The following is a 23,713-nucleotide window of genomic DNA, read 5'->3' as shown; positions in this document are numbered from 1 at the left end:
AAACCTCTGCGAAAATCTAAAATGTTTTATTCACAACCGTTAGCTACACCTTCCAGTTACTTCTCTACATAGTCGCCGCTCCGACTTAGTCATTTGTCGTAGCGTTGTACCAACTTTCCAACACCCTCGTCTTAGAAAGCAGCTGCCTGTGCTTTCCGCCAACTCTCTACCATGATATGCAGCTTTGACTTCATAGCCAGTGGTTCATGGTAGTAGAGATGAAAATCAGAGGGAACCAAGTCCGGGCCGTATTGTGGACGATCAAACACTTCCCATCGTAAACGCTGCAGGAGCATCTTCATTGCCCCTACAGAGGGCGGCCGAGAATTGCCTTGAAGAAGGAAACGCATAACAGTTATGTCATATGGGCTACATGACATCAGGTGGAATCTCTCACCAGGCCCTTATACTTGGCGGGAGACACTATTGTTCTAGGTATCTTTATGTGCTCCGTTATGTCATATGGGCTACATGACATCAGGCGAAATCTCTCACCAGGCCCTTATACTTGGCGGGAGACACTATTTTCTAGGCATCTTTACATGCTCACTGTGCGCTCAGAGTTGAAAATAGCTACGTGATGCAGTCAACGGGCACAGTAGAGACGCTACCCAACACATCTGTGCAAATGTCATCGATTTTTCACTGTGGTTTCCATTTCGCGTCCGATCTGACCTTACTTTCCAATAGCCCTCGTATATGCGACGGTACTAAGCGGAACGGAGCAGAGAGCTAGCAATGAAACTTGAAGGCAGCACAACCTACGGGCGAAAGCTGTAATTATAAGACTTCTGCAAACCATTAGCACGGTACCCTTTACCAGGGGGACACAGATAGCAGTAATACGCAGCAAATTCCCATTGATTCTCTAATAACCTATCGTGGGATACATACGTTCAAATGGTAGCGAAAACGTTAAACTGTAGGTCCCCTTATCCGACATTGGTATCTGGGGTAGATAGAAACACGCAAGTAGCTCAAGTGGCGTTCAGTTCTAGGACTTAGACTCAGGAATTGCGCCGCAGTTATTATTAGTGCTTGAAGAAAAGCATTTCTATCGACAGCAGCTCTACACATTCAACTTTATTCTTTACCGGTTTCGGTTTTTATAACCACATCACTGGAAAACTAAACAACAAAAACAGGAAAACATACGTAGTGTACACAGACAAAAAGGAAGAGAAATCTCGGTACTACACTTACGTGCATCAGAAGCATAATCAGTACTTAAAAGGACTACATCAGATGGATAAAAAATGTATATTACTCGTAAATGACTCATCAGTATGCCAAACACAACTAAATTTCCAAAATACACGTAATTTGGCTAGTGTCATAAATCACACATAGGTTTCACTCCAGTATGTAACAGGTAGCGTAAAGACTGCTGGTAGTTAAAAGTAAATGTCATCAAAGATACTTATAACCTAATATCATCAAAGAGCATAGAATCAACGATTAAAATGTATGAAGATCTATGATATAGACAGTGTAATAAATCAGATAGTACAATTAATAGAATACTAGTTCAATGTTGGTAACACATTATGCTTATTATAAACAATTGAACTACACTGAATGTAGCACAACTAGAGAACTATTTCTAGAAGAGTGCTTTCAGTGTACAGCGGACTGGCGCTGTTTTGAAACTTTCTGGTATATTGAAACATTGTGTCGGACCGGGACTAAAGCCCGTAACGTTGCCTTGAGCGTAGAATGCTCCTGCCGACTGATGTCTGCAGATCATTTCTCCTCAGCGTGCTTTCTTCTTGGAGTGTTAATCCAACAAGGAATGCCGGAGGATTTCCACATCTACATCCAAGAGGATTTTGGAAAGTTTAAGAGAAATGCTGGCAGTATTTGAACTGTGAAGGGTGGTCGTGAGTTCTTCTTGGAATGCTCAGGTGGTAAGAACACTCAGAATTGACCGAGCAGCGAGGTTTCGAGTTCCGGTCGGGCATATAATTAATTGGTAGTTTGTTTCTTGTTGAAAAATGTCATATTATCACCTTACGTCGCTGGTAAAATGTCTTATTTACACAGCAAGTTTGAATCGTCTGTCGTCAGGTTCATAAAAGTACTCATAGCATCATGCTGAGAAAACATGATGCTGTGAATGCTTCTATGAACCTGATGGTGGTCAGACGTCTGAAACTTGTTGTGTAAATAAAGTGCTAGCTGCCCAAGGCGGTAATATGACAGTTTACGAATATACAAGAGCTGTGTGGCACCACCATCGGAGAATATATTGTTTGTAGTTGTCGAAGATGCAGTCATGATCAGAGTAAAGTGGGAGACGGAATTACGCACCTTTATGGAGTTTCGGAATAGCGATGGGCATCCCGGAAGCAGTGATGGAGGGTCAGCTGTGATGCGGCGGTTGGCGTTACAGGCACGACATCTGCTCGGACAACATGAGCAACTGCAACCTGATGGGTCTGGCGTACGTGGCGGCGGCCTGTAAGCCCGACCTGTGCTGTGCCATCAACGAGGACAGCGGCCTGCTGCTGGGAGTCACCGTTGCCCACGAGATGGGCCACGTGTGAGTACCACTCAGCACAGCAGCGGCTGCAGCCAGCTGTTCACAGTTTTAATCGTGTAGACTACCTGACCGAAAGTATTGGCACACGCTTGTGTAATTCGGATTTGACAACTAGATAGCACGGAAGGCGCACCCGCAGGTATAAAAAGAGATGGAGAGTGTTGTTTTATCAGTAGACAATTGGATATCACCTGCGTAACAAATCCAGCAATTACATTTCTGCCCTTCTGTAGCTGCCCAAGTTACTGATGGTGATGTGATTGTGAAGTGGAAACGCAGAGCAACAACCACAATTAAACCACGACTAGGCAGACAGTATTGACAATATTGACACGCTGTAACAGCATGAATTCTCACAAATGAGAAGTTCACAAAGGTACATGTATCACATTGGAAAAACCGAAATAAAATGTTCAATCGTACCTACGTTCTGTGTTTTAATTTAAAAAAACCTTCTTGTTACCAACTGTTCGTCTAAAACTGTGAGCCATATGTTTGTGACTATTACAGCGCCATCTGTCACAAAGCGAAAAAAGTGGTCCAACTAAAACATTCATATTCCTATACGTACTACACGAATATGTAATAAAAAATGGGGGTTCCTATTTTAAAAATCGCAGTTGATATCCGTTTGACCTATGGCAGCGCCGTCTATCGGGCCAACCATAGCGCCATCTGGTTTCCCCCTTCAAGCTAGACGAGTTTCGTTCTTTGTAGTTTTTTCGTTTGATGCTTATTTCGTGAGATATTTGGCCCGGTCACTATCAATGGACCACCGTGTATATCCTGTGCATGGCCTTGTTTTGGCAAATATATGGAGAACGTAACCTGCCACCGTCTGTAATGCGAACAGTGAAGTACAGAGGTGGTGATGTTATAGATAGTGTTTTCCGTGGATAGTATGTCGTCCCCTTATTGCGCTCAATGAAACTGTAAATAGCGGAATGACATAAACACGTTTTGCAGCACTGTGTACTGCGTACAGTGGAGGAACATTCAGAAACGGTGATTATTTGTATCAGCATGCAATACAGCCTCTCTCAAAGCAGCATATGTGACGCAGTAGTTTGTAGACAATAACATTCCTGAAATGGACTGGCCTCTCCTACCCTGCTCAGAGACCGGTCCTGAATCCAATGGAACACATTTGAAATGAGTTAAAACGTCGATTTCACTCCATACCACAGCGTCCGACATAACTATATTCTCTGGCCTCCGCTCTGGAGGAAGACTGGGCTGCCATTCTTTCACAGACTTTCAGACACCTCATTGAAAGTATCTTCAACAGCATTAAAACCGACATAACCGCGAAGAGTGGACACACTCCGTATTAATGTCGGCTAATAAGTGTCCGGATAATTTTGATCGCCAGCCGCTGTGGCTGAGCAGTTCTAGGTGCTTCAGTCCGGAACCGCCCTACTGCTACGGTTCGAATCCTGCCTCGGGCATGAATATGTGTGATGTCCTTAGGTTAGTTAGGTTTAAGTAGTTCTAAGTCTAGGGGACTGATTACCTCAGATGCTAAGTCCCATAATGCTTAGAGCCATTTGAATGTTGATCAGATAGGGCAACTTTTCAGCTGGACAGCGAGTTCTCTTGTATTAGTTGACATACCGGAAGTTTCAGAAACATACGATTTCATAAGTCTTTATTTTCTACATTAGTGAAGACAGAATCTTGGGATGGACTTTAACTAACTCATATAAGTAAAAATTTACATTTGCGCCAGTTGTAATTTCGTGCGGTTGCAGCTAGCTAGATCGCTCGTTCTTTATCTGTTGTGCGACGAGAGAGCGAAAATACAGCAACAAAAGGCATCTTGCTTCCTTGTGACCTGTAACATTTAGATATAAATGTAAAGCACGATTTTGGTCTGGAGTACGCTACTGTACGTCCAACAGCTCAAAGCATTCGACGATGGCGCCAGCAGTTTTAGGACACTGATTGTTTACATTAAGGGGAAACCGATATGTCACCCCAGTGGGCTATAGGACTATACTCAAACGGTGAAGAATACACCAATAGGCATCATCAACAGCAAATCAAATACTTAAATGTTCAAAACAAGTCGTCCACATACGTCATAAAAGCAACTAATTAAAAAAAATAATGTAGTGTGAACTTGTCTACTATTAAAATAATATTGTGTAAACTAAATAACGTTGCATGTCAGCAACCAACATAAAACACCATAATGAGACATATATAGTATGACGTCGGTTTCAGTCTAAGAAATCGACATATTTCTCCTTAACGTGCATGACAGGAGTTCTGAAAGGATGCAGGACGACTGCTGAGACCTGCAAGGAGGTGGCACTTAAATAGGGGAGCTGAAAGTTACAAAAATAGTTCAAATGGTTCTGGGCACTATGGGACTTAACATCTGAGGTCATCAGTCCCCTAGAATTTACAACTAATTAAACCAAGCTAACCTAAGGACATCACATACATCCATGCCCGAGGCAGGATTCGTACCTGCGACCGTAGCAGTCACACGGTTCCAGACTGAAGAGCCTAGAACCGCTCGGCCACCGCGGCCGGCTGCAAGTTACAATTAGGGCCTGTAAGGAGCAGGCAGGTAAGTAGGCAGAGACAAGTGATGGGATAAAACCTGATAAAATAATTTAAAAATTAAATAAAATACAGATCGAATTGCAATTTAAAACAATGTCATGGATCCATAATAAAAAGTCGTATAGAAAGTATTTTCAGAATGATGCAAAATTACTACAAAATTGCTAAGAAAACAGGATTACATGTTAATGAAGAAAAAACAGAATACCTGCCCGTAAGTAAGAAAACCAGAAAAGATGCACCTCTGACTGTAGATGGATTCAATTTCAAGACTGTTGACCACTTCAAGTACCTAGGAAGTCTTTTTAGTAATAACAACAGAACAGATATAGAAATAGACGACTGTTTATCAAAAGCAAACAGGACACTTCTTAGTTTCATAAAAATTCTAAGAAAAAGATCACTTAGCAGTAACTTCAGAATCCGCTTATATCAATCGACCATTATACCTGTGATGTTATATGGATGTGAAACATTAATATTTAGAAAGAAAGATGAAGAAAAACTGTCAATATCCGAAAGAAAAGTACTAAGGAAAATTTTTGGACCTGTATACGACGAAAATAACATGGAATGGAGAATAAGAAGAAATGAAGAATTAAGAGGGCTGTACAAACATGGTAACATCGTCGAAGTACTCAAGAGGAGAAGGTTGAATTGGGCAGACCATATAGCAAGAATGACAGAGAATAGACTACCTAGAATGGCATTCAGCACAACAATAGATGGAACGAGAGGAAGAGGGAGACCCATAATCAGAGGGCGGGACAACATTCGGGAGGACACAACTAGGGCGAACAGCAACAGCAACTGGACAAACAGCGCATTTGACAGGCAGAAGTGGAAGATGCTCATAGAGCAGGCGTATGGTCGATAAGGCCCTTGCCACATGTAAAGTAAAAAGTACAGTAAGTATAGAAAGTATTACCGATATTACGATAATAGAAAGCACAGCAGGCGACTTTTAGAGACCGTATGATGAACGGGAAGTCGATTTGAAAACCAAAGATATAAAACAAACGGAAGCAGCAAAGGACTTGTCTGCAGGTAAACACGATGATACTATAACGAATAGCCATGAGGAACTGAGGATAGTCAGCTTTTTACAATAAATGAGACAGCTGTACTACGTAATGAGACGTAACAGCGCTAAAATTAATTGCATTATAGTACATCAGACACATTCTGAAAGGTATCCAGGAAAACAAAGCTTTTCAGGTTTTTTGTTTGTTAAGGATATCACAGTTATTGTGGAGCACATGGTTATAGATTTCAATTTCCTCAAAAAAGTCCATAAGGCTACGTTTCCCCATTTCATACAAAACTGTGAGGTTGTTGGCGATTTTAGTGACACTGTGTAGGTGTGAAATTAAGTGATAATAAAAATTATATTTGCCTTTTACTTTCTTGCTCCCTACTTCTATGTGCTTTTTGAATTTAGTTTTAAAGTGTCTGTCAGTTTTACCAAAACAAAAGGCGTAGCAATGATCGCAGCAGATTTCCTATAGCTATCGTCTTCATCATTTGACTAATTCTGTTGTCCTTTTTTTGTTTGATACTATGTACATACCACCAGATAATGGCTTTGATTGCCGAAAACGATCGTGATTTAAAATAAAAAAAAGTGCAACTAGTGCTGAAATTTTCTTTAAAACGATTATCACAGATGCGGAATCTACACCAGGATGGTCGATATGGTGGACAAGAAATTAATCTGAGTGGATCGACCTCGCTAGGCCTAATACTTTTATTTACTGCAATTAACACGGCCTTCTCGGATAACCTAACATAGCCTTTCTTACATATACTATGTGCCGTCAAATATTTCCTAACTTTCTAATTTGGGTTTCATCCAGCTCTCTCTTCCGAGTATAAATTTAAAGCAACAGCTTTCATGTAAAGAGGTGAATTTTGGGCCTATGTTGGTGTTCTCGATCCGACGTTGCTTTTTACATTTTGACGGGGTAGCGATCATCAGAGGAACTCGACGTTTTACCTAGCTTACAAAAACCGTATATTCTCCACATGTACTCTGATATCAGGATACCTGTTACCACTTTGTTGCTCTCCAGCCAGTAGCACTGGTCCAGAACTCTTCGTCGAAGGCCGTCGCAAAATCAACGGGGTCTCTGTTTCACACCCTCCATTCCAAATCAGAAAATTCCGAACAGTCCTGGATACGGTACTGCTCTGCTTTCATTTCGTGACCAATTCCGTCAGTCGCTTTTGTCAAATTGGGATTTCCCCCCCCCCTCCCCCCTCTACCACAGAATTAACCACTTTGCATTTTCGGTGCAAGGCTAGTGTTAACAGTTACGTACATAAATCAATAGTATTCACTAGACCGTACTGAACAAAAGCAAATAAGAAGCTAGCGAGTCGTTAGTTTCAATGATGTTGCACCAGGACGTCCAGGCATACAATCGCGTCGCTTATCAACTAAGACCTCTTGGGAGGAAGATTAACGCTTAGTTCTTCTATATCTTTCCTAATGGATATCTTTAGCTGTAAATAACAAGAATAAATCACGCAAGGAAAGTAGTAAATATGTATACTGCTGGAAAGTTTCTGCTTAGTGACAACGGGAGACACGCCTACAGCGACTGTTGTTCTGTTTCCGCAGCATGGGATGCAGCCATGACGAGGAGAATGTATCTGGATGCCCGCCCAAGGTGGACGACAACAACTATAACGTGATGTCGCCATACGTGATGGCCACCACCACACAATGGTCGTCCTGCAGTCGCAAATTCATCACGACCTTCCTAGAGTACGTGAGTGGGCCGTGCCAGCTACATTCTTTCACCAAATCCTTAATTCCGCGAGATTCATACAATGGCTGCATCTATTAACGTGTAACAATCACATAAACTGTTTCATACTTTTCATGTGTTTTAGTTGCAGATTTATGACAAGGGAAATGAACAACAGATAACTTCCTCGTCCCTTATGGGAAACAGTTTTAGGTATACTACCTAAAAAGATGAATGCTTTCATGTTTTCTCTAAAAAGACGTAGTCACTTTCTTACTCTAACTCTCTCTCCGATTGAGACAGTGCTTCCTTTATGATCCCGACGAGTGTTTTAACTCCAACTCAAAATCTTCACTCAATCAGTTATTCAGAAAAACAACTTTTTAAGCAAAGCACAGCGTTTTAACTTACGGTGACACTAATGTGGGTTTTAACAGATATGTTACATTTCTTGGATTTTAATCGAGCTAGTATCGAGAGAAGACTGACTGTAAGTGACTTGCAAAGATGATAAAAAACTCTTTACAACAATTGGAACATAATATTCGAGTATTACGTTCTGTAACATCGTTTCACAGCTTTTACTGCTATGGTCACCAAGACACTAGAGATACCATCAACGTACATTACGAATTACAAAACACTTCTTTCAAAAAACTGGGTGGTTTTCTAAAACACTCTGTAGGTTTAGAAAGAATGTGGTGCTTATCTAGTAGCAAAAAGTGTATTATTGAGGCACATACAGTCAGAGAGCAAAGTTTACTTTACACCCTACAAGTCTGCAGTTGTACATTGAAGGAGTACTGTTATTCCTCGATAAGCGAAATGAGATGGCCTGGAACTGGAAACATCAACACAGTTGATCACCGAATTTACTACTCAAGTACAGACAATGGTAAGCATCAACTTGGAGTTGGAATCATACTGAACAAAAGAATCGCAAAATGTGTTGACAATGTTATCCCAGTCTCAGAACGTGTTATGTTAGTTCAAATCAAAGCTAGACCAGTTAACTTGAACATGATTCAAGTCTACGCACCTATATCAGACCAACCAGATCAGATGGTCGAAAATTGTTACAATAGCATTAACCATATTCAGAACAAGCTAAAAAGAGAAGACCTGATTAAAGTCATGGGTGACTTCAAAACAAAACTTGGATCAGGAAAAACATCAAGCTCGGTTGTATCCTTTGGTCTAGGCGATATGAACACCCAAGGAGATGACTTGAAAGTATTTGCAGAAACAAATCAACTACTGGTGATGAATTCATGGTTTAAACTTCCACCGCGCAAGTTATACACATGGAAATCGCCATTGGGCTAACCAGGACAAACTGTGAGGAATCAGATTGCTTTCATGCTAGTGAACAAGAGATACAGAAATAGTTGTACAGATGTCAGAGCGTATCCGGGAGCAGACATACAATGAAACCATATCCCACTCGTAGGAAATTTCAAAATCAGAATGAAACACTTTGTCTCCGAAATATCACGAAAATACGACCTGAGAAAGTTGAAAGATGCTACCTTACAGCAGACACTCATGACTACCCTAAAAATCAAATGGAAAGACAGTGGGCATGGCACTTAAAAGACACACTTAAAAGAAGCGGCACAGGGAGTCAAAGTAGAGTATTTGAGACCAGACCTTAAAATGAAGAAAACTTGTATGACAAGTGAGATTCTGGACCTCGCGAAAGAATGGAGGAAGAAAAAAGATAATTAGGTGGAACACAACGCGACACAGAATGCAGTCAGAAAGAAAATCAGAGAAGCCAAAGAGAAGGAAAAAACTGAATTATGTGCAGAAATTGAGTTTTATCAGACTAGGTATGATGATTTTAACGTGCATCGGAAGGTCAGAGAGGCAACAGGAAAATATCGCAAATCAAACAGTGGGAAGCTAGTAGATGACACTAGCAACCTCATAACCAATTAGGAAGAAAAAAGAAAGCGTGGGAGTGGGAGAAATATCTAGAACAGATACTCAAAGATGACCAGAGGAGGCAAGTACCAGAGATATTAGACACAGAGGGAAGAGATATCCTAGTAAGTGAAGTGGAAGCGACCATACATCAAATGAAGTAAGGGAAAGCAGCTGCGCCAAATGGCATACAAGCAGAATTCCACAAATTACTCAATAAAGAAAAAGTAAAAATGTTCACAGAAATATACAACCACAATTACTCATCGGGCAAAATCCCTCCAAAATGGCTAACATCAGAGCTCATTGCTCTACCTAAGAAACCGAATGCCAAAGTTTGTGGAGACTACTGTACCATCAGTTTGCTGAGCCAACTGCTAAAACTGTTTCTTAAAGTGATCCACAAGCGGATACACAATATTTGTGAAGGCCAAATAGCGCCCAACCAGTTCGGATTTCTGCATGCAGATGGCACAAGAGGAGCAGTATTTGGTGTACAAGTATTGTTCCAAAGATGTAGAGACAGCAAATGTGACGAATTTGCTTGCCTCAATGATTATCAGCAGGCATTTGATCTTGTGAAGCATGAACAAATGATAGAAGTACTAACGGAAACAGGAATTGATGAGAAAGCTCCAAGAATAATAGCCAATTTATACTGGAACCAATCTGCAGTCATGAGAATAGATCAAGACCAATCAGAACAAGTGAGAATACGACGTGGCGTCAGGCAGGGCTGTATAATATCACCGATACTCTTTAACCTGAATTCAGAACACATATTCAAAGAAGCCTTACTTGACGTGGAAGGAGGAATCTCAGTGAATGGGACCACACTCAACAATCTTCGTTATGCAGATGTCACCGTGGTGTTGCGGATACAATGGAAGGGCTGCAGAAGCTGATAAACAAAATTTCTGAGACAAACAAGAAATACGGCTTGGACATCAACACAAACAAACCAAAATTTATGATCATCAGCAGAAAGAACATTCGAGGTGTGTATCTGTACATCAATGGCACAAGCATAGAACGCGTTTCACGGTGCCTGTATCTGGGCACCATCATAAACGAAGCGTGGGACAACTCGCAGGAAATAAGGTGTCGCATCGGAAAGGCGATTAGTGTTTTCAACTCGATGAGTTCAGCCTTCAAGAGTCACGATCTTACCATGAACACAAAAATGCGGCTCCTCGGGTGCTATGTGTTCTCAGTACTCTTGTATGATGTGGAAACATAGACCCTTACAAAGGCAACCACTGCCAGACTCCAAGCCTTTGAACTCTGGCTACAGAGAAAAATGTTGAGAGTATCATGTACTCGGAAAGTGACAAACGTCGAGGTTCTACGTCGAGCTAACAAAAGCCCAGAGCTGATCAACATCATCAAGTGTCACAAACTACAATACCTTGACCACTTCATGAGGAATCAAAAAATATATGAGCTGCTTCAACGTACCCTGCAAGGAAGAATCGAGGGAAAGAGACATCCAGGACGAAGAAGAATTTCGTGGCTCGACAGCCTTAGATCTGAAGAAATGTTCAGCATTGCAACTGATAAAGACAGAATAGCCACGATGATCTCCAACATCCGATGCGGGCAGGCACGCTAAGAAGAAAAAGTTAGTCCTCGCTCTTCTCATTCCACTCCAGAGGGTTCCAGGAGATTACTGCTTGGCATGGTTGTACGCTTTTGCATGACCCCTAATGTCTCTGATTTTATCATCACAATCTCTGAGCGTTACGCATCCAGTGACAAGTAGTATCACCTCAGTCCTCCTGTGAATGTAGATTCCGGGATTTCAAAATCAGTTCTATAAGTAATGTAGGCCTAATTTCTTGTGGTAAGACCGCGTGTACTCTACATAGAATCTCTGTATCGCATCTCCTCCGAACAAATGGACGCGTAGCAAATCGCACGGCTCTTGTTTCAACTTATTCAGATTATCATTTCGGTCAAAGCTAATACGGATACTGACAGAATAATTCTGACGGAGTAATTCTTGGGAACGGAATCTGATTTGTCTCAGAATCTTTTTACTGTAAAATTATTAAGTCGCCGTTCTATTTTCCTCAGCTGCAAACCTTAACACCCTAATATTTGCATATATTTAAAGCACTAAGCTCCGATCTTCTTGAGACCGGTTGCAATGTGGCTCCAAATCCTTTCTCTGACTGACTCCACGTAAGCGACAGCGTTATCAATGGACAATCTTAGAGAATCACAGCACTATTAACCACTTGTTTACCTATGAGCTACAGCAACGTATGTATCACGGAGACATGCATCGTGTAAAGTTCTGTTCTGTCCACAGTTACTGCAACACCGGACGCTCCAGATTTCAATATTGTCAATTATATTTGATTTATCATGACACGGCACAATTTCTAAGACGACGAGGAACTTTTTCGACAACACATTATCTTCGTCCAGTGGTGTCAGAAGAATGCATAAAATCAAATTCGATAAAGGAACGAAAGAGTTTTGTGTACTGACACACTTTATTCGTTCTCTGAAACTTACGTAATTGGCTCTGAGCATATGGGACTTAACTACTGTGGTCATCAGTCCCCTAGAACTTAGAACTACTTAAACCTAACTAACCTAAGGACATCACACACATCCATGCCCGAGGCAGGATTCGAACCTGCGACCGTAGCAGTCGCGCGGTTCCGGACTGAGCGCCTTAACCGCGAGACCACCGCGGCCGGCAAACTTACGTAATTGATTACGGTTCCGGTCAGTAATTTACATCAATCAAACATTTGCATGTGGAGACCTATTTCGCGTTCAGCCGAAAGAACTAACGACATGTGTATTATTGCATCAGTAGCGACTGATTCAAACAATGTATAGTGAACTTCACTCACGATGACGATTTACCTCTACCCGTTGTTCATAAGCAGTACTTATAGTACTCCTGAACAGAGGGCAGCAACAAAAATTCCTTTTAGTGAACTTTCCTCCTTATAGAGAAAATAGTGGGGGCAAAACAAATACTTCAAAGATTTAGCGCCGTCACGACAATAATAATTAATTTTGAATGTTTCTTAGAATAGCAAATAACCACATACACGGCGCGGGTACCTTCAGTAGCAGCAACAATGACAACAATAAACATAATTGTTCAAGAATAATATCATGCTATTGGAGAAAAATTTGGTGTAGGAATTAAAATCCATGGAGAAGAAATAAAAACTTTGAGGTTTGCCGGCGACATTGTAATTATGTCAGAGACAGCAAAGGACCTGGAAGAGCAGTTGAATGGAATGGACAGTGTCTTAAGCGGAGGACATAAGATGAACATAAAGCAAAACTAGGATAATGGAATGTAGTCCAATTAAATCAGGTAATGCTGATGGAGTTAAATTAGGAAATGAGATACTTAAAGTAGTAGGTGAGCTTTGTTATTACAAAATAAGTGATGATGGTCGATGTAGAGAGGATATAAAATGTAAACTGGCTATGGCAAGGAAAGCGCTTCTGAAGAAGAGAAATTTTTTAACATTGAGTATAGATTTAAGTGTCAGGAATTCTTCCCTGAAAGTATTTGTATGCAATGTAGCCATGTATGGAAGTGAAACATGGACGATAAGCGTTTAGACAAGAAGAGAATAGAAGCTTTCGAAATGTGCTGCTACAGAAGAATGCTGAAGATTAGATGGACAGATCACGTAACTAATGAGGAGATAGTGAATAGAATTGGGGAGAAGAGGAACTTGGGGCACAACTTGACCAGAAGAAGAGAACGGTTGGTAGGACACGTTCTGAGGCATCAAGGTATCACCAATGTAGCACTGGCGGAAAGCGTGGAGGGTAAAAATCGTAGAGGGAGACCAAGAGATGAATACGCTAAGCAGATTCAGAAAGATGTAGGTTGCAGTAGGTACTGGGAGATGAAGAGGATTGCACAGGATAGAGCAGCATGGAGACCTGCATCAGACCAGTCGCTGGACTGAAGACCACAACAACAGCAACAACAAGAACAACAATATCATGCACCTATAACCAGATCAAAGAGATGAGAACGGAAAAAGGAATATACACACCGGAAGATGGTCAAGAAAACCATCATGTCTTGACTCCTTCGTAGTTTCAAAATCAGAGGAAGTACTAATTTATTTTACTTTCTACAAGAGACGATGGTATACTTCAGAATGAAAAGGTTTTGCATGTCATCCATTAAACAAAAAAGACGGACAAGTAGTGTGTAAAATGCGGTATCTGCATTAGAATCTACTCAGAACATTACACTGTAGAAAATACTCCTACCAGCTACAGTTGGTGTCTTGTACTTGGTTATTAACTATTCTAAGAAACATTCAAAAATAATGATTATTCTCATATGTGCGCTAAATCCTTGATGACTTTGCTTTGCAGCCACTAATTTCTTTATAAGGAGGGAAGTTCATTAAAAGGAATTTTTGTTGCTGCTCAGAAAATGTTTCTACAACCCTACCAAACGATAAGTGTTCACTCTCTGGAGAAAGTGGAGGTAATAAAATCGGAAACATGGAAAGATAAATGTTCGTGGAAAAGGTTGGAAGTAGAATTTGTAGCTTGTCCCCACAGTTGTTTAACTAGTTTGTTCATGCGGCATTGAATTGTATGAAAGAAAATTTCACAACATGGATAAAGGTGCAAATAAAACAGTTTCCTGTGTCATTATTTAAGAAAACATAGCGCTTCTTGTTGATAATAAGGAACAGACTTGCCACTCAATATAAACTCTAGCTTATAGATCGATGTCGTAGAGATGAAAAGAACAAAGAGTTGCGGAATGGGAAAGAGTGACATCAGAATGAGAGAAAACGAGACGGTAGAAAGGGAACATCATTGCTGTTACGCAAACAATTTTATACACGAAAAGACCGATGATAATGCGCAGACTAAGAAAGCTTTCTTCAAGGAAAGAGCTCTGCTGATATCATATATGGGGCTGAACTGGTAAAGTTCTCCCTGACGATGTACTTTTGGAATTCACCATTGCGCTAAGGTCGGATGCATATATTGGATGAACACAAAGAGGTGAAACTGGTTAGCAGGACCTGTGGTACGGCATTAGAAATACTCGTGCAAGGCGATACGTTCTCAGAGGCGTAGATGGCGAGATGGTGTTAATATCATGGAAATATGGAGTTTTGATTGTTGATAGACGTTGCGCTATTTCTTAAGATGAGATGCAATATGATCTCCAAAACGGTTTGTTTATGCGGATTTCTAAAGTAGTCTCCTTGTTTGCTTTTCATTCAACACTATAGAAAAAAGAAAGATTTGTTGTTTGAGAATCAATATGTCAAGCTTTCAATTATTTCCCTGGCGGACGAGTTGTGTAAGAGCTTTCAGCAGGCAGAATTCGATGTTTATTCCTCCACTGGATTTCATGACTGTTGGAAACAATACCTGGAAAGATGGAAATGAAAGTCAATATCAGATACTACCGTTCATCAGATCAATTATGAAATTTAAAAGTAAGCGTTGAGTGGACCACAACATTTATAACAATGTCCTTTGTGTAACACATTTGGCACATATAAATCTGGCGCCTCGAGCAACCCTCGGCAGTATAAAAAAATGTGTATGAAATCTTATGGGACTTAACTGCTAAGGTCATCAGTCCCTAAGCTTACACACTACTTAACCTAAATGATCCTAAAGACAAACACACACACCCATGCCCGAGGGAGGACTCGAACCTCCGCCGGGACCAACCGCACAGTCCAAGACTGCAGCCCCTGAGACCGCTCGGCTAATCCCGCGCGGCTCGGCACTATAGATCAAACAGTTACACATGCAACAGCAACAACTATAGCTTGTTTACCTGATCTCTCCAGTACTACAGTTTAAGATCTTCTGGCAATGTAAAACTACTACGTACTATCAGTAAGCACTCCGCCTTCTGGCCACAAATGGCCCATCGGGACCATCCGACTGCCGTGTCATCCTCAGCTCAGGATGCGGATAGGAGGGGCGTGTGGTCAGCACACCACTGTCCCGGCTGTTACGATGGTTTTCTTTGACCGGAGCCGCTACTATTCGGTCGAGTAGCTCCTCAATTGGCATCACGAGGCTGAGTGCACCCCGAAAAATGGCAACACCGCATGACGGCCCGGATGGTCACCCATCCAAGTGCCAGCCACGCCCAAGAGCGCTTAACTTCTGTGATCTGACGGGAACCGGTATATAGCCACTCTAGCAAGGCCGTTGCCCGATACGTACTACCAAACAAAATAACCACCTCTGTGTGCCTCATAGCCAAAATGACAGACTGTGCAGTAGAATTATCTAAAATATCCTTTCTAAAATCTCATTTATTCAATTTTTTTGTTTAAACCATATGAGACAGAAAAAATACAAATATATGTACCACTTACGAAAAACTAAGTGACTCCACTTTCCCTATGTCTATGGATTTAATTAACGTCTTCGTAGTATGGATTAATAGATGGTTATACAAACATAGAAATAACTCTGACGATATTTACGACAATGGCAGTGACTGCATCATCTTTTCAACAAAGTTTCAGTAAGTCAATGGCACATGAGATCAAGTATAGGTGGAAACAGGCTGTAAGGTTTATACAATTTGTAATTTATTTATTACAATAATACTATTAATTTATTGTGTACAATATTTTAATCAATATCTCTGATCAGCCAGAACATTATGACCGTCTACCTAATAGCCGGTATGTCTACCTTTGGCACTGATAACAGCGACGGCGCGCCATGGCATGGTAGCAGTGAGGCCTTGGTAGTCGCTGGGGGGGAGTTGGCACCACATCTGCACACACGAGTCACGTAATTCCTGTAAATTCCAGGAGGGGGGGGGGGGGGCGATGAGTTCTGACACCACGTTCAAACACATCCTAGATGTTTTCAATCGCTTTCCTATCTGGCGAGCTGGAGTCCAGCACATCAACTGGAACTTGCCGCAGTGTTCCTCTAACCACTCCATCACATTCTCGGCCTTGCGACTAGCGCATTATCCTGTTGAAAAATGCCGCTCTCATAGGAAAACATTATCGTCATTACAGGGTCTATGTGTTCTGCAACCAGTATACGATACTCCTTGGCCGTCATGGTGCCTTGCACAAGCCCACTGGACCCATGAGGGCCCATTTGAATGTTCCCCAGAGCATAATGGAGCCGCCACCAGCCTGTCTCCGTCCCGCAGTACGGTTTTCAAGGAGAGTTCCCCTGGAAGGCGTCGGATTCGCGCCCTATCATCGTCATGATGAAGAAGGTATTGGGATTCATCAGATCATACAACGCTTTGCCACTTTGACAACTTTTAGTGCCGATCATCCCTTGCCCATTTCAGTCGTAGTTGCCGATGTCGTGGTGTTAACATCGGCACATGCATAGGTCGTCGGCTGCAGAGGTCCTTCGTTAGGAGCTTTCGCTGCTCTGTGTGTTCAGACACACTTGTACTCTGCCCAACATTAAAGTCTGGTGTTAGTATCGCCCAGTGGCGGCTACCGTGTAGAGCACAAGAGCACGTAAACACCCTAACTTTCGACAACTTGCGGTTTTATTGGCTATTTTCCTTTGAATGCTATTAAACGTAACATAGAAGCTGCAACCTGAAAGACACGTTATTTAAATCTACCGCGCTACTGCTCCTGCAGACTCCGTGAAACTTGCCATCAGGGTCGCGAGCACACCTTCAGTTGAGCATGTTTTAAGGAGCTTTTGCGTATGCGCAACTCGCGTGACGTAGTTGCTTTATGGGCCAAATTCATATTAACAGCTAGTCCGTGCCACCAGGACGTAGCACACTGCGGCAGACTTTTATCCCCGTTCGCTCGGCATAAACCCTGATTTATGATACCACATTCCTCAGACATGCTAATTCACTCACTATGTACTATAGTAAAACTAGATCGGACGTCACTATATGTTAAGGCTGTACTGACACTAAACCTATTTTGTGGGTTTTTGAATGAATTATAATGTATTAACTTAGAATTTTATCATACAGTAATCCATTTGAGGAGCTGAGAACAATAAATGCCTAAAGCAAATCACCGTCGGTTGTGAGATTGTACCATTTATTCATGCTTCTGACATCTGTTGATCTCTTGGTGAGCCAGGTTTATCTGTGATGTTGGCCCACATTGTATGTATGAAAATTCGGGAATAGCTATATCACTGGTTTCTCTGACACTCACTTAAATGTGGGCTCGACGGCGGTGTGTTTTAGGCCCTCATGGATCTCAGCGCCTCTTTGTATTCTAGTCAAGTTACCGTGTTGTTAGACATTACTACTTGAGTTTAATCATTTCCACAAGCCGCTTTTTGTGTCTGGAGTTGATTGTTTACTGCGAGAGAATCGGTTTTGCCGGCCGTGGTGGCCGAGCGGTTCTAGGCGCTTCAGTCCGGAACCGCGTGACTGTTACGGTCGCAGGTTCGAATCCTGCCTCGGGCATAAATGTGTGTGATGTCCTGAGGTTAGTTAGGTTTAAGTAGTTCTGAGTTCTAGGGGGCTGATGACCTTCGATGTTAAGTCCCATGGTGCTCAGGGCCATTTGAATCGGCTTTCGTGTGCAGTGTAAACATGAACCGTGTTAAAACTATTTTGAATGCCAACAGAAAAGTAAAACTGTGACGACGGGTCGTGAATCGTGCTTGGGTAGTCAGTCGCGAGAGCACTTGCCCGCGAAAGACAAAGGTCCCTAGTTCGAGTCTCAGACCGGTATACAGCTTTGGTTCAAATGGCTCTGAGCACTATGGCACTCAACTGCTGAGGTCATTAGTCCCCTAGAACTTAGAACTAGTTAAACCTAACTAACCTAAGGACATCACAAACATCCATGCCCGAGGCAGGATTCGAACCTGCGACCGTAGCGGTCTTGCGGTTCCAGACTGCAGCGCCTTTAACCGCACGGCCACTTCGGCCGGCTTATACAGCTTTAATCTGCCAGGAAGTTTCATATCAGCACACACTCCGCTGTAGAGTGAAAATCTCGTTCTGGGAACAGAAAAGTAAATTACCAGGAAAAGTTAGCGGCAAAGGAAGATACAGGCTTCGACAACAGCTCCTTTGTTTTGGAGAGTGACGAAATGAAATAAGAATGACTACAAGCGAACATTTAACAAAGAAGTGTACAGCTAGCACAAGTTGTTGTGTGGGTGCAGTGTAAGAATACCTGATTTTCAGCCCGGAAGTAAATTCATAAACTAATACATCTGTTAGGTATCCTGTACATTTGTCCGAAAAAAATGGAAAACCACGAAAACTCCCACTTACACAAAAACTAGCTGACCCGGCGAACTCTGTTCCGCCTTAAAGCCAATAAATAATGAGATTTTGGATGTTAAGTTCATTTTTATTAGGAAATACAATTAAAAAAAATTAAGTATTTCAATGATTCTTTATTCTTTATGTTTTTTGGTGCATAGCTTCCACTCTTCAATTAAGTACCTTGTGATACACGACATTTTTTGTTTTATTATCAGGCGCAAGAACGAACATCGCAGATGGTCTTCCGATCCGTGAACATGCCACATACAGGGTGTTACAAAAAGGTACGGCCAAACTTTCAGGAAACATTCCTCACACACAAATAAAGAAAAGATGTTATGTGGACATGTGTCCGGAAACGCTTAATTTCCATGTTAGAGCTCATTTTAGTTTCGTCAGTATGTACTGTACTTCCTCGATTCACCGCCAGTTGGCCCAATTGAAGGAAGGTAATGTTGACTTCGGTGCTTGTGTTGGCATGCGACTCATTGCTCTACAGTCCTAGCATCAAGCACATCAGAAGGTAGCATCAACAGGTTAGTGTTCATCACGAACGTGGTTTTGCAGTTAGTGCAATGTTTACAAATGCGGAGTTGGCAGATGCCCATTTGATGTATGGATTAGCACGGGGCAATAGCCGTGGCGCGGTACGTTTGTATCGAGACAGATTTCCAGAACGAAGGTGTCCCGACAGGAAGACTTTCGAAGCAATTGATCGGCGTCTTAGGGAGCACGGAACATTCCAGCCTATGACTCGCGACTGGGGAAGACCTAGAACGACGAGGACACATGCAATGGACGAGGCAATTCTTTGTGCAGTTGATGATAACCCTAATGTCAGCGTCAGAGAAGTTGCTGCTGTACAAGGTAACGTTGATCACGTCACTGTGTGGAGAGTGCTTCGGGAGAACCAGTTGTTTCCGTACCTTGTACAGCGTGTGCAGGCACTATCAGCAACTGATTGGCCTCCACGGGTACACTTCTGCCAATGTTTCATCCAACAATGTGTCAATCCTCATTTGAGTGCAAATGTTCTCTTTACGGATGAGGCTTCATTCCAACGTGATCAAATTGTAAATTTTCACAATCAACATGTGTGGGCTGACGAGAATCCGCACGCAATTGTGTAAACACGTCATCAACACAGATTTTCTGTGAACGTTTGGGCAGGCATTGTTGGTGATGCCTTGATTGGACCCCATGTTCTTCCACCTACACTCAATAGAGCACGTTATCATGATTTCATACGGGATACTCTACCTGTGCTGCTAGAACATGTGTCTTTACAAGTACGACACAACATGTGGTTCATGCACGATGGAGCTCCTGCACATTTCAGTCGAAGTGTTCGTACGTTTCTCAACAACAGATTCGGTGACCGATGGATTGGTAGAGGCGGACCAATTCCATGGCCTCCACGCTCTCCTAACCTCAACCTCTTGACTTTCATTAATGGGGGCATTTGAAAGCTCTTGTCTACGCAGCCCCGGTACCAAATGTTGAGACTCTTCGTGCTCGTATTGTTGACGGCTGTGATACAATACGCCATTCTCCAGGGCTGCATCAGCGCATCAGAGATTCCATGCGACGGTGGGTGGATGCATGTATCCTCGCTAACGGAGGACATTTTGAACATTTGCTGTAACAAAGTGTTTGAAGTCACGCTGTTGCGTTCTGTTGCTGTGTGTTTCCATTCCATGATTAATGTGATTTGAAGAGAAGTAATAAAATGAGCTCTAACATGGAAAGTAAGCGTTTGCGGACACATGTCCACATAACATATTTTCTTTCTTTGCGTGTGATGAATGTTTCCTTAAAGTTTGGCCGTACCTTTTTGTAACACCCTGTATAACTGACCATGTGAAAAACATGGATCTTCCAGATTTAAACCACAAACTTTCAACGATTGGCCTTGTGATTTGTTAATGGTCATGGCGAATGCAAGACGGATCGGAAATTAAAGTCTTTTAAACTCAAACGGCATATCGGTTGGGATCATCGGGATCCTCGGAATGAGAACTTCCTCACATTCGAATTTTCCTTTCAGTATCGTTGCGTAAATAACATTGTTCATCAATTTACTTACCACCAAACGCGTACCGTTGCACAGTTTTGGTTGGTTTATGTTTCGAAGCATGGCTACTACGGAGCCAACTTTTAGGCGTAAATTGTGCAGTGGTAAGCCAGGCACTTTCAAGTAGTTTAAAAATTCAATTGGATAGTTAGTGGCTTCATCTTCATTTGTTACACAGTCAATAGATTTGAATGAATGCTTTTCACCAATGATCTCATTCTGAATTATGTAGTTTATGTCATCTACATCTTTATTCTTAGCCGCTAAAATTACTCGCTCACTCAACCATTCATTACTTTTGTAGTTAGTAATGATGTTTGGGCATACTTTGTTGATAAGTTCGTCTTTCGACGAGACAGAGTTACAGAAATTATGAGGAAATCAAATCAATCCTCTCGATTCTTCGACAGGTACTCGACCGTTACCGATAGTCAGCAATTGCTCAGAGAAATCTTCAGCAGATGTATCATTAAGCAATGCAACTCTCACGTTTGTTGTCAGCTGAAGTTTCTTCACATAGCGCCATAGATTCGATGGTTTGAGGCAAGCATTTATTTCGTCTGCAGCCGTTGATCTTGGAAGTACTGGCAGTGTTTGGCGGCAATTGCCAGACAGCAAAATCATTGCTCCTCCAAAAAATCTCGAGACATTGTGTAGATCTTTCAATGTTCGGTTAAGTGCCTCTAATGCATTAAATCCTCGTTCTTCGATGCTGTCTGCCCCAAATGAGGTGATTTGGAAACAACTATTGTATTTTTGGGTGTTTGCAAGAAAATGACGTGATTCGGGTGTTACGCCACAAAGCAATGAATGCAGTGGCTCAGGTGGCGGAGTCAATAATGGCAATTTCACTTTCCCACTAAGGCAGCACAATCCGTGCGCTTCTCCGGAAAACTTAAATGCGCCACAATACTCGCTAACAACGTCCATCGGCCCAATGCAAACGCAAGGATGCAAGCAGTAATCAGTGCTGCAATCGTATCTAAACGCTGCTCGATTCAAATCGTCACGTGATAAATCTCTTCTTGTGCGTCGAAAATTATCTACATGTTGATCTCTGTTGTTCGCTCGACGATTTCGCATTGCCAACCGAGCCGTTTCACGTGCTGTCTCACTTTGCTCTTGTGACTCGGGTTAGGGAAGGATTGGGAAGGAAATCGGCCGTGCCTTTTCAAAGGAACCATCCCGGCATTTGCCTGAAACGATTTAGGGAAATCACGGAAAACCAAAATCAGGAGGGCTGGAGACGGGATTGAACCGTCGTCCTCCCGAATGCGCGTCCAGTGTGGTAGCCACTGCGCCACCTCGCTCGGTAAACATCTGAGGTCATCAGTCCCCAAGAACCTGAACTACTTAAACCTAACTAACCTAAGGACATCACACACATCCAGGCCCGAGGCAGGACTCGAACCTGCGATCGTAACAGTCGCGCGGTTCCAGCGCCTAGAACCGCTCGGCCACCGCGGCCGGCGGCTGTGGTGGTTGTGGCGGTGTTGATGTGTGTGTGTGTGTGTGTGTGTGTGTGTGTGTGTGTGTGTGTGTGTGTGTGCGTGTGTGAGAGAGAGAGAGAGAGAGAGATTATGACAAGTCCCCTAGGCACCTTTTTCACAACTATAGCCGGCGAAATAAAGAAATCGCGGCAATTGCACAGCTTTAAAAGGTTCTGAATGGATCTCTGACGTTCATGCAGCATCTTTCCTTACAAACTGAACGACTATTGTAAACACAATAGGCTTCATCCGTACTCGTCCTACATTTGATCTACTGTGGTAGTCACACTAGTTAAGAAATGGGCCTCCTGAAGGATGCTGTATAATTCCAGATGCGATTTGCGCTCCGAGGAAGTCAGGTCCAGCTACTCCATGAGTCTTTCACAGTTGGATGCTGAACCTGCATCCATATCAAGAACAAGTAATATTGTGGACGACAGGATATAAGCTTTTCTTTCCGCTTTATATTACTGTTTCTTAGTGTTGTTAACCCACCGTGTTCGATGTGGCTAGAAAATGGCATAGACTTATCAGACAGTTGGTATTTTTTTCCCTCCTCATAAGCAAAAATCTGTAACAGTTATCAGCTGCTTAGAGAACTGTTATACAAGGTGAAGGTAACAATCTGCTAATAAGATAGAACACATGGAATCGATAAAATTTTCCAGTTAACCACAAGTCACTTATATTATTTTAAAAAAATAGGTCATTTCTATGTTCTGTGCCCTACTCTGACATTATTGTCAGATTGCTTTTCTCCGCCCTGTAGAAAGTCATGTTATTAAAAAGCATTTGAAAATATAGGAATGAAATGAACAGAAGTTCATGTCCGGTAAGCTGAATGAATCATAAGATATTCATTCACCTCTGAAAGCCATGCCTACTGGAAGCTTAGACAGTGATACGCTGAGTGCAACTTTGGTATAGAAAGGGGTGAAAAGTGCAGCTGTTAATCTCTTTGACGATCAATGCATGGAGATAAAATATCTGATAGATAGCAAAAGTGTTTTCAGATACAAATTAAAGTTCTTTCTCCATTACAATCCCTTCTGAACACTAGAGGAATTCTTGGGCAGAGATAATTAATTATTAAAACACTGAAAATGT

The 23,713-nt window shown here is 42.1% G+C and overlaps 1 protein-coding gene across 1 annotated transcript in view; it reads left to right on the top strand.

The window, feature by feature from the left end:
* LOC124709009 (A disintegrin and metalloproteinase with thrombospondin motifs 7-like) overlaps nt 1-23,713 on the top strand; it is a 552,648-nt gene that overhangs the window by 178,086 nt on the left and 350,849 nt on the right. Inside the window, exons 7-8 of the mRNA XM_047240641.1 lie at nt 2,393-2,542; nt 7,740-7,886. Of these exons, the coding sequence (XP_047096597.1) occupies nt 2,393-2,542; nt 7,740-7,886 (297 nt within the window). The remainder of the gene's footprint in view (nt 1-2,392; nt 2,543-7,739; nt 7,887-23,713) is intronic.

This window comes from Schistocerca piceifrons, chromosome 7 (genome assembly GCF_021461385.2).
Source record: "Schistocerca piceifrons isolate TAMUIC-IGC-003096 chromosome 7, iqSchPice1.1, whole genome shotgun sequence".
NCBI classification, from domain to species: Eukaryota; Metazoa; Arthropoda; class Insecta; order Orthoptera; family Acrididae; genus Schistocerca; species Schistocerca piceifrons.
The sequence above is the reverse complement of the archived record's forward strand: the minus strand, read 5'-3'. Positions and strand labels throughout refer to the sequence as shown.